Source organism: Vulpes lagopus, chromosome 1, assembly GCF_018345385.1.
Source record: "Vulpes lagopus strain Blue_001 chromosome 1, ASM1834538v1, whole genome shotgun sequence".
NCBI classification, from domain to species: domain Eukaryota; kingdom Metazoa; phylum Chordata; class Mammalia; order Carnivora; family Canidae; genus Vulpes; species Vulpes lagopus.
This window is the reverse complement of record NC_054824.1, coordinates 166,177,532-166,195,971: the sequence shown is the minus strand read 5'-3', so window position 1 is coordinate 166,195,971 and position 18,440 is coordinate 166,177,532. Positions and strand designations below refer to the sequence as shown.

At 35.6% G+C, this 18,440-nt stretch overlaps 1 protein-coding gene across 5 annotated transcripts in view; it reads left to right on the top strand.

The window, feature by feature from the left end:
* Positions 1 to 11,505, top strand: part of PLA2G4A (phospholipase A2 group IVA) — a 151,813-nt gene extending 140,308 nt beyond the window's left edge. For 3 of the 5 annotated variants that reach the window (XM_041725629.1, XM_041725646.1, XM_041725638.1), the window contains 3 exons: positions 726 to 921; positions 2,402 to 2,559; positions 7,325 to 7,574. In XM_041725629.1, coding sequence (XP_041581563.1) covers positions 726 to 921; positions 2,402 to 2,559; positions 7,325 to 7,474 — 504 coding nt within the window. In that variant the 3' untranslated portion in view covers positions 7,475 to 7,574. Of the gene's footprint in view, positions 1 to 725; positions 922 to 2,401; positions 2,560 to 4,929; positions 5,000 to 7,324; positions 7,575 to 10,896 lie in introns of those variants that run through there. The other 2 variants (XM_041725664.1, XM_041725655.1) reach the window with 2 other exon arrangements.
* Positions 11,506 to 18,440: the final 6,935 nt, after the last annotated feature.

Below are 18,440 nucleotides of genomic sequence, written 5' to 3'. Positions count from 1 at the left end.
CTACAATTCAACTGCTGTGGCTCTGTCTACATGTCTTCTCATTCTGATGGGAATGTTTAATTCTCTTACCGGGAAGGAAGCTAATATGTGGAAATAGTCACACAATCTGCCATGTCCATTAACTAAACTCTTGGTTTCCCTGTCTGGCCCCTTCTTGGCCACTACACTTATAACATTCTGAGTCCAGAAGTTAAATTCTTTTTATAAACAGAAGCAAAAAAAAAAAAAAAAAGCTGATTCAAAGTAACTCAAATATGTTTGCATACATAAAATTTATTAATTTTAGTTGGCTGTTTTGAGAAGGTACAGGTAAAAATTCAGTACCAGAGTGTTCCTCATTTTGCTTCATTGGATTCTTTGACTCTGAAGGGTTTAAAAATGTTCACATAGCTTATAAATAACCAGAGCCCTAATGTTTTTTTTTTCCTATAGCCATTACATCACTATAGTTTCATTCATTTCACTTCATCAGTAAATTTTTAAAAGCCTCCTATGGAGCTAGCCCTATGCCAAAAATTAACCTAATAGCGAGCTTGTTTATAGAGTGCTTTAGTATTTTGTTTTTAGATTAATGAGCTCCTTGAGAACAGGGTCATTATTCATCTTAGCAAGGAGCACATTGCAAGCACACAGTTAACACCTGATGGATATTGAATGGCCAGACCAACATTCTGAATAAGTGAAAACTGAAAATCTCTAAATGCGTCTTTACTTTTCCTCCATAGGAACTCCTCCTTGCAGAAAAGTGGGCCAAAATGAACAAGCTCCCCTTTCCGAAGATTGATCCTCATGTGTTTGATCGAGAAGGACTGAAGGAGTGCTATGTCTTTAAACCAAAGAATCCTGATATGGAGAAAGATTGCCCAACTATCATCCACTTTGTTCTGGCCAACATCAACTTCAGAAAGTACAAGGCTCCTGGTATGTTGAGAATAAATTATATTCTGTAAAGTAGAAATCTGGTAACAGAACAAGACTGGTATTAAGCAGGTTTATAGTGGCACTTGCAATACTAGCTATTACAATTTTGAATGCTTCCCTTACCTTGATAGAGAACTATTATCCTGAGACTCCAAGTACTTCCCCTCTTTCTCACTCCAAGATTCCCTGAGTTCCTCATAATTCAGGAACTGATGTGTTAACAACTCCCTTGATAAAAATCTCTGGGGCTTTACCCAAAACCTGGACTTATGTTGGTTCTGATTGATTGACACCTTTGTTATAGGGATTATTAAATATTCTGAAAATCATTCTTGCAAGGGAGCTCTTGTTTCAAAACAAATCATGCAAAAACTCTGGGAACTCTAAGTGACCACAGGACTAGTATAATCTAGCAGTACAGCATAGATAGTTATTTCAGGTTGCTTTTATTATATGCCATAGAAAAAGAGAATCAAGTTCAAGGCACAGTTGTCCTGTTTTACTACATCCAGAATCTATAGCCTCTTCTATATCCTGGAAAATATTGATTAACAAAAGGAGAGCTAGAGATTGGCATGCAGGATGCTCAAGGCCTAAGAACATATTATCCTTGGACCAGAAAGTGCAGTTGGTATAGGAAAGATATAAGAGATAATCATGGAAGATTTGGCACAGGATGACAGAGAAGAGATGGTGGAGGAAGACAAAGAAAGGATCAGTAGGGAGGGAAGTTATTACAAGTCATACTTCAAAACAAGAGAAGGAAGAATTGGCTGATATTTTTAGTTATTGGGAGTAGAGTACTTGAAACCTTCTATGACTGTTATTTCTCAAGGAGAAACTACATAGGGGATTCCTGTGGCATGGACACACTTAGTTAATGTTTTGGTTTGGATTTCCCCAGAAGCAGATTCTAAGAAAAGAATTCAAGTGCAGATGGTTTATTTGAGTGGACTAGGGAACTTTAGTAAGGATGTAGGGAAGTAATAAAGGTAGACAACAAAAGATGTGTCAGTAAGCCAAATACCATGAAGAGAACTTGACCCTGTTGGGAAAGTCTAGGAAATGGAATAGAACCTATTCTCCAGAATCATCCTTCATATTCATACAACAAGAGGCAAGGGAACTGGGGTATTTTATAGCCTAACTTCCTAGAGTCTCTGGTTGACTGATGCCTGGGGCAGAGTGTTATTTATCAGAATTTACATTCTGCTGCTAGAGAGCAAAGCAGCCTTCCTCTGTTGCAGGATGGTGTAGAAAGAGGCAGATGCGGGCAATTGGAAGTTACCTAAAGCAGAACGCTTAGATATCCCAACCCAAGAAATCTGGGTGGGAGAATAAAGGTGTGTACTACAGATTCCATGACCCCACTGGGGGCTCCCAATGTTATGTTTACAGGTATTTGTATGTTTTCTTTCTTCAGTTTTAGAGATATTTTGCTGTTTTCAAAATTACCATTTGAGACCCTTCCAATATTTAGGTGTTCCAAGAGAAACTAAGGAAGAGAAAGAAATAGCTGATTTTGATATTTTTGATGACCCTGAATCACCATTTTCAACCTTCAACTTTCAATATCCAAATCAAGCGTTCAAAAGGCTGCATGATCTAATGCACTTCAATACCCTGAACAACATTGATGTAAGTATCTCCTGTGATCACTGACAGTGTCACACACTTCCCTATCACATGAACACAGAAACACCTTTTTAATTCATTAAAAATAAAAGTAAGGTTCATGAATGATACCACCCAAATTGTACCATTTTGTTTTTTGTAAATCATTTTATTGTTCTTATTTGTGAATTATAAAATTCACAAATAAGAAAAAGTAATCCCTCTAAATTGGCAGGGCCCATATTTTATACTATTATTTGATCCAAGGATTGGTTAATACTCAGCTGCTTTCCCAAAGCATTGTCATCTGATAAAATAAATTATAAGTAGGGAGAAAAGTGTTAAAAAGGCAAATATAAGAGTAGGAAAGTGAATGCAACCAAAAGTGTAGTTAATCTGCTAAAATATCACGACTTTTCGTAGATAGACTCATGCTTTTAAATGTCTTTATTTTTGTAGATCTCGAGAATGTTGCCAAAAGTAGCAGCCTTCCCATTTTTAGCCCATGAGATATCAAGTACACTTTGCGTTAGGAACTTCAAAAATGACTCATTCTCTTCACTTTGGTCATCTCTAACCCCCGTATATCTGCAGCTAGGATTCTGTGATGATGTGAGATTCTGTAATCTCTAACTTATGGTTTAAGAGCGCTGTTGTGTAACTGGAATCATGTTTGCTTGTAGTTACAAATCATAGTGTCTGTCAAATTATTATCTGTTGTGAAAGCCCAAGTTCATTAGCCTGGCTGGATTTTGCACATTAAAAAGAAGAAGAAGAAGAAAAGAAAAGGAAATTCATTGGAAAGGGAAAGGTGTCGTATCTGATTTGCCAGTCTTTTTGGATACCTTGCAAATGGTACCAAAGAGAGCACAGTATGTGGATGAGGGTTCTGGGTACGTAGGATTTAGTTAGATTTTGTGCTACCAGATTTCTGACACGCACAGCTCACTTGTTAGTTTAGTTTGGCCTGAGACTAGTAGTGATCAACTGTGTGCGGTTATAACAATTATACTGTATTATGTTTTAATCAGTATCTCTCATTTTTGTAAACACATATGAAAATTTTCCCTAATAATCTTCAGTTCCTGAAACTCTAAGATGCTTTCTTGTTATCCTTTATCTGAATATGTGATAACTCATGAAAAACATGCTTAGCAAAGTTATGGCAGGTGTCATTTCCTAAATATGTTCATTTTCTTTGTTATGTTACAATCACTGGTCATCTGAAATTCCTATGCTATTGCTGAAAATTTAAAGAATATTAAGAGAAAATCAGTATTTTTAATCTATGATTTATAGGGAGTGAACAGACACTCTCAGGATAGACTTGTGTTTTATAAAACCTCATCCGGTCAAAAGAGAAGAGAAACTAAGGGATAGTGTCAGAACAATCCTATTCCTAGCATGAAACTAACAAACTCAAAACTGTATTCCTTGAGATAGAATGTATTAAACTTGATCTGTTGTTCTCAAATGGGAAAAAGAAAATAGACTGTAGGAATACATAAATACCCTCTCGGACTTGGAAAAAAATAAAAGGATACCGACACAAACATACATATTTATATCTGTGTATATTATAGATATGTGTGAGTGGATAGATATCTGTAACTTAAACAACTATATTTCTCTCATTGTTTTCCAGTTCTGGTTTATATAAAACCTGCTAAGCTGTTTGCTATAAAGAATGATATGGCTCTATTTTTATATATGCTTCAAAGTAGTTTGTTTGACACATAGATGAAACAGCAAAAGCCTAAACAAATTGGACTGAATTCCAAAATTATTTTCCCGACATGCCGCTCATCAAACATCACTTAATAAAGCAGGATTTCATTGCTTCCAAGAACTTCTCTGGCATAGTGTGCAGAAGCAAGGTCATGGGCTTTGTATTTCATTTAGATCTCCGTGAGCCACATGACTCGCCTATATGACATTGAATAAGTTAATTAAACTTTTTGGGCCTCAGTTTCCTCATCTCTAGAACAGGTGTAACAGTACCTTGTCATAATAGCAAGAGTGAAACGTTGGGTAGCACATGACAAGTCAGAAGCTGCTCGATAAATGGGAAGCTTACCTATGTGTGTCTATATCCTATACCAGGATGGATACACCCCCAGACCTTTGCAAATGCCCAGAATTAATAATATAGACAAGTCTATAGACGTAATAGCAGCCTGGCAATAAATTTTTGAGTGGGGGGTGGCACGAATGAATGTAAGCTTCCTCTTAAATCATATGACCATTGAGATTTGTGCTCAAGGGATTCATGTGTGTGAGTGTTCATGCTCGCGCGTGTGTGTGTACATTTCATACCCAGGTAGGAATTCCAATGTTCACTGACATTTTGTCTCTTTTTTGATTACCCTCCCTGACTCTTCACTTTTAACCAAGAGAACGTATCTTACTAGAATCAAAGCTTCTTGATAAGTGATGATAAATGAAGACCAACCAAACTGCTGAGGTAGGATGCTGGAGAGATCGTTAGGCTCAGTCATTAGCTAACTCACCGCTTCCCATGCCATTTGGATAGAGTTGCTTGCAAATTGTGAACACAGGAAACATAAACTCTTCTAATGCAGACCCCGACTGCCAACTACCAAGAAGATGGTTTTCAAGTTTGTGGCCATGACCACTGTGGCTTAAGGCACATTTTCATCTTCAATTAACATTCTGGCTTCACTGTTTATTCTAAAAAGCCCACGCTGTCTCCGATAGCTGGATGCTTCTATTGGTTTCTTTTCCCCCAGAGATCTCAGCTGGCCTGCTTTGCTGAACCTAATTCTAGATCATCTTTAGAGAACTTTGGCTGTTTCTGCTCTCGTCATCACAGCAGCCTGGGTTTCTCATTAGCATCAGGTTTCTGCAGTTACTCAATCCTCCCAAATTCCTTCTCACTGAGCATTGCCTCAGTGCTTTAACAATGGCAGTATTTAAGGGGGAGAGTTGCTAGTGGGGGTTTTTTTTTGGGGGGGGGGTTTGGTTTTGGATTTTTTTTTTTTTTAAAGAAACTTAACATAGAGTGACTTATACCAACAGACATGTGGTATGTAGGAAATGCAGAGACTTTGGAATCAGACCAAGGTGCGTTCAAATCCTTGCTCTTGGCTGAGTGACCTTGGACACATTGGTTAGCTTTTCCAAATTTTACCTTCCTCATTTGTAAGGGGAAACAATGATGCATATCTTATAGGACAGGGTGAGGATTAAGTAAAATAGTATAATTTAAAGGCTTGGCATGTAAGAGACTCTCAATAAATTGAAGCAGCTAATATAATAATGATAATATTATCAGTGTTCATATTGTCTTCTGTTTTTGCTTATATATTTTAAACCCTTTAAAAACACTAACTTGCCTTATCTATCTTTCATATCCTCCAGAGACACTGATCACAATGCCTGGCACCTAAAATAAATATACAATGAGATTGTCATGAATGATTTTTAAAATGTCATTGACTTACTGGCTGAAGTGTTGAAGAGTTTCATGTGATAGGAAGAAGGTATTGCAAGTGTCAGGATGCAGGTCTGTTGGTTGGAGGCAGAATTCCTGACCATGCAGAATCTCTACGCCACGTATGCCTGGGCATGGAGTGTGGCTACATGCTCTACTCATAAAGCACCAGTTTGCTCTAGAGAGAATATAACCCAGGACTTGTTGATTCAGACCTCACAGGAAAACGTACTGTTAGGCAGTCTCAGTCATTCAATTTATTAAATCAGTAGGTATATTCTAAGAACAGATTATGTGTCAACTTACTCAATATATACCAGTGGTGCATAGTAAATAATGAACTTTTAAAATTCTTTCTCAAACAGTTCTATAAAGTGTTAAATACCAGATACTAATTACAGTGAGGAAGCAGGATACCTGGATGACTCTGGTTAAGCATCTGACTCTTGATTTCAAATCTGGTCGGGATTTCAGGGTCCTGAGATTGAGCCCCGCAGCAGACTCTGCACTGGGCGTGGAGCCTGCTTCAGATTCTCTCTTTCTTGACTCCAAACTCTGGGAAACAAACAAGGAGTAGTGGAAAGGGAGGTGGGGGATGGGGTGACTGGGTGACAGGCATTGAGGGGGGCACTTGACGGGATGAGCACGGTGTTATACTATATGTTGGAAAATCGAACTCCAATAAAAAATTTAAAAAAAGAAAAGATTCTTTCTCTCCCTCTGCCCTTCCCCCATCCCTGCTTGTGCTCTTTCCCTCTCGAAGAATTAATTAATTAATTAATTTAATGAGGAAAAGCATATATCCAGAAGTACTGGTACTAATTCTTAGTTTATTGATATTTCATCATCATAATAGCATTTAGGTACAAGTTAAAGTTTTTATCTTTTAAAAGTAATTTAGAAACTTATTATAATCATGGCCTAATATGTGAGGCCCAAATCCATCTACCTTTAATGCTTCCTATAATCTCTTTCCATCTTATTTATTCATTAATTCAACACGTTTATTGAGTCTCTACTGTGGCAAGCACTGTTTTAGTAACTAAAGGTATAACAGTGCACAGAAGAAAAAGAATGAAAAAAGTTTTGAGTGTTTCATATAAGCTATTTTTCGCTCACATATTTAACACTCAAACTTGCCTATGAGGTGGGAATCTTTATTTATATGTGAAGAAACTGAGGCAAGGGTAATGGAGGCAGATTGCTGGAAGTCACACAGTTACATGGGGAGCCAAGATGGGGCTGCAGGGTTGTTTTTTTTTCTTCTCACTCTCTCCTATTTTTGAACCATCTGCTTCTCAAGCAGCCTTCTTTCTTCCTATTTCCCAAACACAGGCGAGTTTCCAGATGCTTCCTACACGTGCCATGACCTCCCATCTTCAGCCTTTCTACAGGATGGGCTTTCTACTGAGAACACTCCATCCGTCCACTGCACTTAACAGAATCTGCCTGTCCTTCCATGCATCTCATTGTCTCCCTGGTTGAACTTTGTTTAACTCAGCCTTCTGTGCATTCATTAGTTGTACAAATATTTATGGTTTCTCTTCTGTGTTGTAAGTGCTGTGATTAAAAATGACAAGATTCATAAGGCCCCTGCTTTCTTTTCTTTTTTTTTTTTTTTTTTAAGGCCCCTGCTTTCATGACACTTTAGTTCTTATTGGAAAGGCAGACATTTGCTGGCAGAGTCATAGTAATTTAAACCAGAATGTCTTCTTGTATTCTTCTAGATCTGTAATTTTTACTTCTCTTTCAAAATATATGATAATTTCGGGATCCCTGGGTGGCGCCTCGGTTTGGCACCTGCCTTTGGCCCAGGGCGCGATCCTGGAGACCCGGGATCGAATCCCACGTCGGGCTCCCGGTGCATGGAGCCTGCTTCTCCCTCTGTCTGTCTCTGCCTCTCTCTCTCTCTCTCCCTGTGTGACTATCATAAAAATAAAAAAAATTAAAAATTAAAAACAAAAAACAAAAACAAAATATATGATAATTTCTTCTTTGGGATCATTTCTAATTTTCCACTGTGGGAATTCAGTGTTTGCTTGTAGACTGCTTCCGGTCTTCTGTCTCTAAATTTGTTCCTTTTTGAAAGAAGATCCCATTTTGTATGTTTCCTTTTCTTATTCTCTGCCTTTCTGGCCATAGATTTAAAGAGTCTGGATCAACAATTAGGAGGCTTTTGAAGAGCACAAGTGAAGGATGACTTGGGTCAGTCACACTACTTAGGGAAGGGCAGAGGCTTCCATCCTTAGGGGATGGAGAGGCTTGAGAGATGAGGGCTGTCGTAGGAGGGCTTCCCGCGGAAGGGAAGGATTTGAAATCTCAATTTCAGCGGGGAATAAAAGAGGAAATGATATGAACATGATATGAAAGGATATGAACGATATGAAGAGATATGAATACTACTGAAGATTACTTCTAATATCATTTTAAAAATAGGAAGATTCAAAGATAGCATATTGCTTCTTTGGATACATGTAATGGTACCATGTATCATGCCAGAAGGTTTGGATTTAGCACTGATGTAAGATTGAGTTTAGTCTCTTCTGTTTATATTATTGAATTATTAATCACACCAAATGGCTATGTTCTGCAACAATCTGAAAAAAATCTGGGCAATGATTTCACAATGTTAATGTGCCACCTAGTGGTTCATCTTGCACACTCTAGTTGCATATGATTAGAGTTTTTCAATTAATACATGTAAATATTAGTTTTCCTTTATAAGAATGGCCTATTAGAAATACCTGCCAAGGTCCACTTACGGTAAATCCACTAGCTCATGGTAATGATATTGCTGATTTTTTTGTACTTATGAATTAGTTATAAAGGAATTGACAACAGTTATTAATATAATTTCCCTATGTTTTTTGATATTTTAAAGCTTTTTAGGTATTTGGAAAATAAGTGGTTGATTTTTATTTTACTTGGGTTTTTCTCTGCAATGAGAGTTCCTGTGTCCTGGGCTGGTATGGTGAAAGAGAAATCAACTGAAAACTTGCTGACATAGTATCCAGAAAGCAGAGAGATTATTAAAAGAAGATGTAGTAGGACACAGTTGATAGCAGAATTGATTTGCTGACTTTTACCATTTAATAAGCCCATAATTGGATACACATTGTGTGTTTCTTTCTAGTAAACTTTATAGCCTTATATCCAAATTAAAGCGCCTACATTTTCACACATATGATCAATTTAAAAATAACAATAGATGCCAGTTATGGAATGTTTCCTAGGTGCCAGGTATTGTGCAAAGTACTTTATATAAATGAACTTCAATCCCCACAAAAACTAAGATAAGTATTATTATTCCTGCTGTGAAGAAGAGGGAATGAGTTCAAGGATTTCAGTTAATTCCCTTTGATCTCACATAGCCAAGAAGTGATTATACCTCGAGGTCCTTAGTCAAGGTCTCCTTCATAGGCCTGAAGCCTCTTCTGTCACCGTAGAATTAATGATGTTTCCCTTACTCATGAGAAAAAAGGGCTCAGCATATACTTGCTTTACTTAAAAGACACAATAACATTTGAGTCCATAAGATAACTACATATACATATATATTATGCTTTATTATATATATTCTTTATATATAATTTAAAAATCATAAAGCAAATAAAGGTGTCACGTTTCTATGATAAAGCCCTGTTTCCAGAATACAACTGTTTGTATTTGTACAACTGTTTAAAATTACCATTAGAGAATTAGACGGGCCTACCCATCGAGAACAGCATAAAGTCACAGAATATTTGTCATGTATTAGCACCACCCAGGTCATGTATCTCTCTCCTCTAGGCATTGAACTTGGCTTGTTCAGTGACGCTGGATGTGGACATGGGAAAAACCCCTGTGCCAAGTGGGCCACTCTAGTTCTGGGTTGGAGGGGGCCCTAAATCCTAAGCTGCTCGGGCTTGCCAAGTATGGCAGGAGCTGAAACACATGCAGATAATACCTAAATGTTGTTTAACAATCTTTGAGGTAGAGAATAAAGGGAATTGTAAAATGATCCCTGTGATATTTTTCTTTGCCTTCAAACTTCTATCTCATTGGTTAAGATGAAATCCTATAGTCCTGTCATAGGGAATGGAGTCTTCCTGATTTGGGCAGGGTTCCAAATAAGCGGCAGAACCAAGATTAATATACAGGCCTCTCTTCCAAAGCCCATTCCCATTGCTCTGCAACAACTGTTTCAACTAAATTCCAAGTCTTATCTTCTTTCCAGAAGTTTTTAACTAGGTTAACTTCAGACCAGAAGAGAATATAATTGGAATAGCTTAGAGGTTGGATATAATTGGAATTCTTAGAGGTTGTAGTCACCATTAATTTGAGTATATATGAAAATTATCCCGAACAAAAAATAGTCATCATCAATAAAATCACAGAGTATGTTATTTCCTTGAGAGAGGACAGTCACGTTTTATAACTATATTTATTTAGCTGAGAAAGCAGGGCAATTCTTCAGCAATGCTTTCTTTTCTCATTAGGCTTAAAGAAAGTCTTCTACTTCCTTGTGGTCTCTCATTTATGCTTGTCCACTAACAGTAAAGAACATAAATTTTACATTTAGTAGTGACTTGTTTCTACCCTCTTATCAATTCCCCATTGAAAACTAGAATAAAGATCAATTTACCAGGTTACAAATACTTTACTCACAATTTTACCAGCACAAAATCTGGAACACTCCTGGAGTAGTTCTTTCTCTAGTTGGGGAAGGAAGATTATCTGGGTATGAGCTTAACAAGAATATAATGGTGGGATGTTAGATTTAAATATACACATGCATGACTCAGAGATTTCTCTATTTCAAAAAGAAAACTATAATAAAAAGATCAATTAGATTTTTTTTGACCAAACAAATGTCTACATGAGTTTAGAGCAATACTAATTACACATCTTTCCCCCTCTATTTGCAGGTGATAAAGAATGCCATAGTTGAAAGCATTGAATACAGAAGACAGAATCCATCTCGCTGCTCTGTTTCTCTTAGTAATGTTGAAGCAAGACGATTCTTCAACAAAGAGTTTCTAAGCAAACCCGCAGCATAGTTTGTATAGTGGAAAGGGCAGCAATTTCTGATGTTGAAGCAGTTTGAAATTCCATTACAACTGGATTTAAAAGCATAGTACAGATATTAGTACTGATCACAAGAGACTGGCTAATACTCAAAGCTGCAGTTATTTAGCTGCACAGAAATAATACCATTATAAATTTGTTAGATTGACAGATGATGTGATTATGTAAAAATATACTCAGCTACATTTTCTGTCAGTATGCATTTCCTGATGCAAATGTAAAGACATAGACTGTACTTTTAGACATTCCTCACCAACTATCTTATATGTCCTCTTTTTTAAGAAATTGTTTTCTTTTTAGAATATTTAACAGTTCAGTTTCAATAAGTAAGACTTTGCATTGTGTGTAAATGTTATTCACTGACTGGATTTATTCATACCATAAGACAACACTATTTTTTATTTATATACACATGTATGCATATATGAAATAAATCAATATGCAATTAGCATGAGATAACTGAGTTTTTGTTTATTTTTAATGGAGTATTGTTCTGTAGCTATGAAGGATTCTCAGATTCATAGCTTTCAAACAGAAAATTTGTTAATCCTAAATGGTAAGATGAAACTTATTATTTAAAATCATGATTATTTTTCATAAAGGAGAAAGTATGTATAATTTGCTGAACAAATGGTATATATTTACTCAGCAAGTAGAAAGAAAGTGTAACCTCTTCTAGTTTAATATTTTACTTTGAGATTATCTTAGATTGTCCACCAGAGAACAAGTGGCCTCAGCAAAAAAATCCAGAAGAGTGGCAAAAAATCTATAAGACGTGTTTTAGGGACAGTCTGTATTGTATGACTCTGGTTTCAGGTACTATTGAACTGCTAAGGTTCAGGGTTGGTGTAAAAGTAAGGAGAAAATAACATAGTAAGGAAACTTATTCATCTATTTATTGTTGGTCACCTCCACTGGAATGTAAGGTCCTTGAGGGCAGATCTTTTCTCACTTTTCTGCCACTACATCCCCAGATCTTACAGCATGCCTGATGATCTGGGCACTAATTTGTTCTATGCATAAATCAACCAAAGAAAGAATGAACTTTCAATTGTCCCCTTCTTTATTATTGTTTTTGCTTTTCCTCATAGATATAAATGTGAATAAAAACTGAGAGAAAAAAAGACAACTGAATGGAGAGGTTAAAGAAAAGTAATTCAAAGAAAGAAGAATGAATATCCAATTAACTTAGCACCATTTATTGAAGAGACTGTCTTTTCTCCATTGAGTGTTCTCAGCCTTGTCAAATATTAGTTGATAGTATATGCTTAGGCTCTTAATTCTGTTCCATTGGTCTATTTGTCAATTTTTATGCCAGTATCCTACTGTATTGATGACTATAGCTCAATGGGATAGCTTGAAATCAGGAAGTGTGATGCCTCCTGCCTTGATCTCTGGATTTCTTTGGCTATTTGGGGTCTTTTGTGGCTCCATATAAATTTTAGGAGTGTGTTTTCTACTTCTGTAAAAATGCCACTGAATTCTTAATATGGATTGCATTGAATCTATAGATGTAGATTTTGGTAGTATCAACATTTTAACAATATGAACACGAGATACCTTTCTACTTATTTATATCTTCAATTTTTTTCATCAGTGTCCTACAGTTTTCAGAGTAGAGATTTTTTATCTCCTTAATTTATTTCTAAGTATTTTATTATTTCTGATACCATTGTAAATGTATTTCTGAATTTCAGAAAGTTTGTTTACTGTGTAGAAACGCTACTGATTTTTGTATGTTAATTTTGTATTCTGAAACTTTATTTTATATACTGCAATAGAATTCATTGATTACATCTTTTCTTTTTTTGGTTGAATCTTTAGGATTTTCTATACATAAAATCATGTCATCTGCAAAGAGAGACAATTTTACTTTTTCCTTTCTAATTCTGATAACTTCTGTTTCTTTTTCTTGCCTGATTGCTCTAGCTAAAACTTCTAGTAATATGTTGAATAGAAGTGGTGAGAGTAGACACACTTGTCTTGTTCCTGATGGCAGAGGAAAAGCATTCAACCTTTTTACCATTCAGTATGTTGGCTGTTGAGTTTGTCATATCCGGCCTTTATTATGTTGATATATTCCTTCTATACCTAATTTGTTAAGAGTTTTTATCATGAATGAATGTTCAGTTTATCAAGTGCTTTTTCCAGTTGTCAAGATGATCATATGATTTTTTTTCTTTCATTCTATTAACGTGATATATCACATTGATTGACTTGCATATGTTATGTCCAACCATCCTTGCATCCCAGGGATAAATCCCAATTGATCATGGTGAATGATCTTTTGTATGTGATGCTAAGTTCAGTTTTGCTAGTATTTTATTGAGAATTTTTGCATTTACATTCATCAGGTTATTAGCCTGGAGTTTTATTTTATTTTTATTATTATTATTATTTGTAGTTTTCTTTTCTACTAGGTGTTCTTTTCTGGTTCTCTGTCAAGATAGTGCTGGCCTCAGAAAATGAGTTTGGGAATGTTTCTGACTCTGATTTTTTGGAAGAGTTTGAGAAGAATTGGTATTAATCCTTCTTTGATGTTTGGTAAAATTCACCAGTGATGTCATCTGGTTTTGGGCTTTTCTTCCTTGGGAAATTTTGGATCACTGATTCAATCCCCTTACTAGTAATTGATCTATTTAAATTTTTTATCTCTTCCTGATTCAGACTTGGTAAGTTGTATGTTTTTAAGTTTGTCCACTTTTTCACAGATGTCCAGTTTGTTGGCATATAGTTGTTCATAGTAGCCTCTTATGATCACTTGAATTTCCGTGTTATCATTTGTAATGTCTCCTTTTTCAGTTATAATTTGGTTGATTTGGGCCTTTTCCCTTTTTTCCTTGGTTAGTCTAGTTAAGAGTTTGTCAATTTGGTTTATCTTTTCAAAGAACTAACTCCTAATTTGGTTAATCTTTTCAATTGTTTTTTGCTCTGTATTTCATTTATGTCTGCTCTAGTCTTTATTATTTCCTTTCTTCTAACTTTGCTGTTCTTTTCCTAGTTCCTTAAGGAGTAGAATTAAGATATTTAAGATTTTTGTTATTTATTATACTTCTTTATTGCTATAAACTTCTCTTTTAGAACTGCCTTTGCTGTATCCCACAAATTCCGGTATGTTGTTTCCATTTTTATCTGTTTCAATCTTTATTTTTATATTATTTCCCCTTTTAATTACATCTTTGATCCATTTTCACTAAGTGTTGTTTAATTTCCATGTGTTCATGAATTTCCAGTTTTCTTCTTGTTAATTTCTAGTTTCATACCATTGTAGTCAGAGAAGATACCTGATATAATTTCAATCTTCTTGAATTTACAAAGACTTGTTTTATGGCCTAACATATAGTCTACCCTATAAAATGTTCCATGTGCGCTTGAGAAGAATGTAAATTCTGCAATTGTTGAATAGAATATCCTGTATATGTCTGTTAGGTCCAATTGGTCAATAGTGTTATTCAAATCTGCATTTCTTTATTGATTCTCTGTCTGGGTGATCTATCCATTATTGAGAGTAGAACTTTTACTTCTATTAGTTTTTGCTTCATATATTTAAGTGCTCCAGTGTTAGATGCATAAATGTTTATAATTGTTATATCTTTTTGATATATTGACTCCTTGATAATTATATAATTACCTTCTTTGTCTCTTTTAACTATTTTTAGTTTAAAGTCTATTTTGTCTGACATAAGTATAGCTACCCCTGAATTGTTGTTGTTGTTGTTGTTGTTGTTACTATTTGCTTGAAATGTTTTTTTCCACCCCTTCTTTCACTCTTAGTCTATGTGTGTCTTTTTTTTTATTACAAACTTATTATAAAACTTTATTGAAATATATTAAGGAAGACTGAAATTTATGATAAGCTAAAGCATGTCTTGGTTAGGAAAATTCTAGTGAATATGTTGGAAATAAAAGTTGGATTTATACAGATCCTGTAACCCATGAGTTCTGTTCCTAGATATGTAGGTCAGGCATACAAAGAGATACCATCATTCTCATCATCATTACTATCATCACAGTTAACATTTACTGAGTATTTGCCATATAGTTACAACATTAAATGTGTGTATTCACTCATTTATTAGCTTATACCATATGAAAATCCTGATATATGACTCTGTTTGGACAACAAAAATCACAATTACACATGCTTCAAGCTAATATCCATCTCAATATTCTGTGTGTGTCTTTAAGGCTAATGTGAGTCTCTTACAGTCAGCATATGGTTTGATACTGGTTTTTTAAAATCTATTCAGCCACTCTATGTCTTTTAATTGAAGAAATTAATCAGTTTATGTTTAAAGTAATTATTAATAGTTAAGGACTTACTGTTGCCATTTTATAGTTTTCTGGCTGGTTTGTAGATCCATTATTCCTTGTTTCATGTCCTGCCATCTTTTTTTTGTATTTTGATGTCTTTTGGTATTAGTGTGCTTTGACCTTATTAATTGTGCTTTTTTTGTGTGTTGGGGTGATTAAGTTTTCCTTTGTGGTTATCATGAGGTTTACATAAAATATTGTAAACTGATAATGCCCTATTTTAAACTGATAAAACAACTTCAATAGAATTCATAAATTTTGCACATTTACTTATCCTCCCCCCCCCCTTTTAGGTTATTTCTTTTATAACATACATGTTTTTCCTACATCATATAATAGATTGTTATTGTTATGGTTATTTTTAGTACTATGGTTCTTTTTCTTTTTTTTTTTTTAACTTCTAAACTAGAGTCTTAGGTCAATTTTGCACCACTATTACCATATTGCAGAATCTAACTATGGCTATATATTTCCCATTACCAGTGAGATTTACACTACCTTTTTATGTTTTTGTGATGTTAAATTGCATTCTTTTCCTTCCACTCAAAGAGCTCTCTTCAGCATGTCTTCTAAGGTCCAGTGGTAAGAAACTCCCTTAGCTTTTTCTGGTTGGGAAAGTCTTTATCTCTCTTCTGTTTCTGAAGGACAGCTTCATTAAGTTTAGAATTCTTGGTTGACAGTTTCAATATTTGAATATGTCATCCTATTCTCTCTTGGCCCCACAGATTTCCCTGTAATCCCTGTAGTGTGAAGTTAGAGTAGGGGATCTTGCAAAACAACTCACAATGCTTGGGGGTGAGGGTGGGGGCTATGGCTACTCATCTCCCTAGATTCTCTTTTCCTACCAGAGGAACCAGAAACTCAGGAAACACCTTCTGCATAGTGCTGCACTGGTCTGGGGAAGGAGCAATTCAGTCCCTAAGTAGCTGCTGCTCTTACCCTTCTAATGTGATCTTAGTCTCTGTGGTGCAGGGGTGGGGTGCATGTATATTGGTGGTGGTACTTTAGCACTAACCCTGGTGTTCTAGGATTCTTAGTGGTGCCTTAGTTGTCCTTCTTATGAGGGGAAGCAAAGTCAAGAGCAACCTATGTAGCCACATTGGTGACATCACTCAATCTTGGCCTTTAAATCCCATTATTTACAAAAAGAAACCTAGGCTTCTTAGAGAAGTGGCTGATTTCAGGGCTGGGCTGAGACAAAAAAACAAAAAGTATAAAATAAAATAATTTTAGATCACTTTAGTTTGCCAGAAAGCAAGGAAGTGCTCAAGGAATAACAAAGGCATGTCAAAAAGACACAGAATCCAGCTTGAAGGGATACCCACTGGCTCTATTTGGGAAAATTGAGCATTACAATAAATAATAATAGTAACATCATAATCTGTTATGCAACAGATCGTATAATCCCATTGAATAATATAAGAAATCATTATTTTGTTGAATAAATATGCTGATAGTTAAATAAGGAATCATCTCAAGTCATCTCAAAGATAAATGTTAATAGTTAAGAAATCATTTCAAAGTAATAGGCATCTTTTATAAAATGCCTATGAATTATAAAAGGGGAAAAAGTAACTTTACAGTGGAAAAACCTTGCAGAATAATCGAAATTATCATCAGTAATTCAACAAATCAAAATCTTGCACACTTAATAGGATGCAATGGGATGAGTGTAGCATCACTCATGTGCTGTGTGATAGTCTTACAAAGATGCACCACCCAAATCTGTTCATGAATAAATATCAAGCAAGCCCAAAGTGAGGGAAATTCCAAGCATAATTTTCTGTAATAGTCAAAATTATCAAGGAAAGACTAAAGAACTGTTCTGGACTGAAGAAGACTAAAGAGAAATGACAACTGAAGACAATGTATGATTCTGACCTGAATTCTTATTGTTATTAAAGATGTCATCAGGACAATTATTGGAACTTAAATGGGTTCTGAGGATTTGGTCATAGAAATGTATCAATGTTAATATCCTGGTTTTGATTGTTGTATTGTGATTATATAGATTATCCTTTTTTCTGGTAAATACAAATTAAAATTTTCTGGGTGATAAGACGTTATGTTGGCAGCCTACTTTCAAATGGCTCAAAAAATAAAAAAAAATCTCTTCAATTTCTACCTGCAACTTTTCTGTAAGATTAAAACTTTTTCAAACAATTATAATTACCTGAAGCTTTAGCAATAGGATCTCAGAAGATTTTCAAATAATTAAAGAGGTTCACATGAGTGGCTCCCTTTTCATATCCACATTTTCTTCTTTTAACTCTTCCTACAGCTGATGAGTGCAAATTTTACTTATCTATATTGAATAAAACACAAAGAGGTAACCATAGGCTAAAAATTCTATAGAATTACTTTCACTGAATATTTTAAGGAATAGTTTTACAGCATCCTAATGATTTTGTAATGCCTTCTTACTATAATACCAAGTGACAGATCCAGTTGGTGCCATCATTGGCTGCATAAATATAAGAGCAAAGTTAGCAATAGCCAATAAAAAAAGTTTTGTTGTATAGAAAAGTTGTTCTTTTGGTTGAACGCTTTAAACAGTGCAGATAAGTAGACATTTATTATGTCCCAGTACGTGTAAGATGCCATGCTTGGAAATGAAGAGAAACTGTAGCAAGGAACTGGTTGGTGGTAGCCCAGATCCCCTTTGCCTCCTCTGGGCACCCATCGCCCAGCTGCGGCGAGGATTGGCTTTTAAAAGCCCACAGCTTGCAGCCTTCTTCTGAGAGCTGCCTTCAACTGAGGAAATGTGCTTGTGGTGTTAGGACTTCCCCCTGGAAGAAGCCTGCAACCAGTCACTAACTGATACAGGGCTATAAAAGGCACCTTATCTAAAGATGGGCTCTTCTCTGATGCTTTTCCTGCCTTTGGGATCTGACTGGGATCAGGCTGAGGTAAGACTACAGTTAAATCCACTTTTTTTTAAAGATATGATTTATTTATTCATGAGAGACACAGAGAGAGGCAAAGACATAGGCAGAGGGAGAAGCAGGCTCCTCTCAGGGAGCCCGATGTGGAACTCGATCCTGGGACCCGGATCTTGACTGAGCCAAAG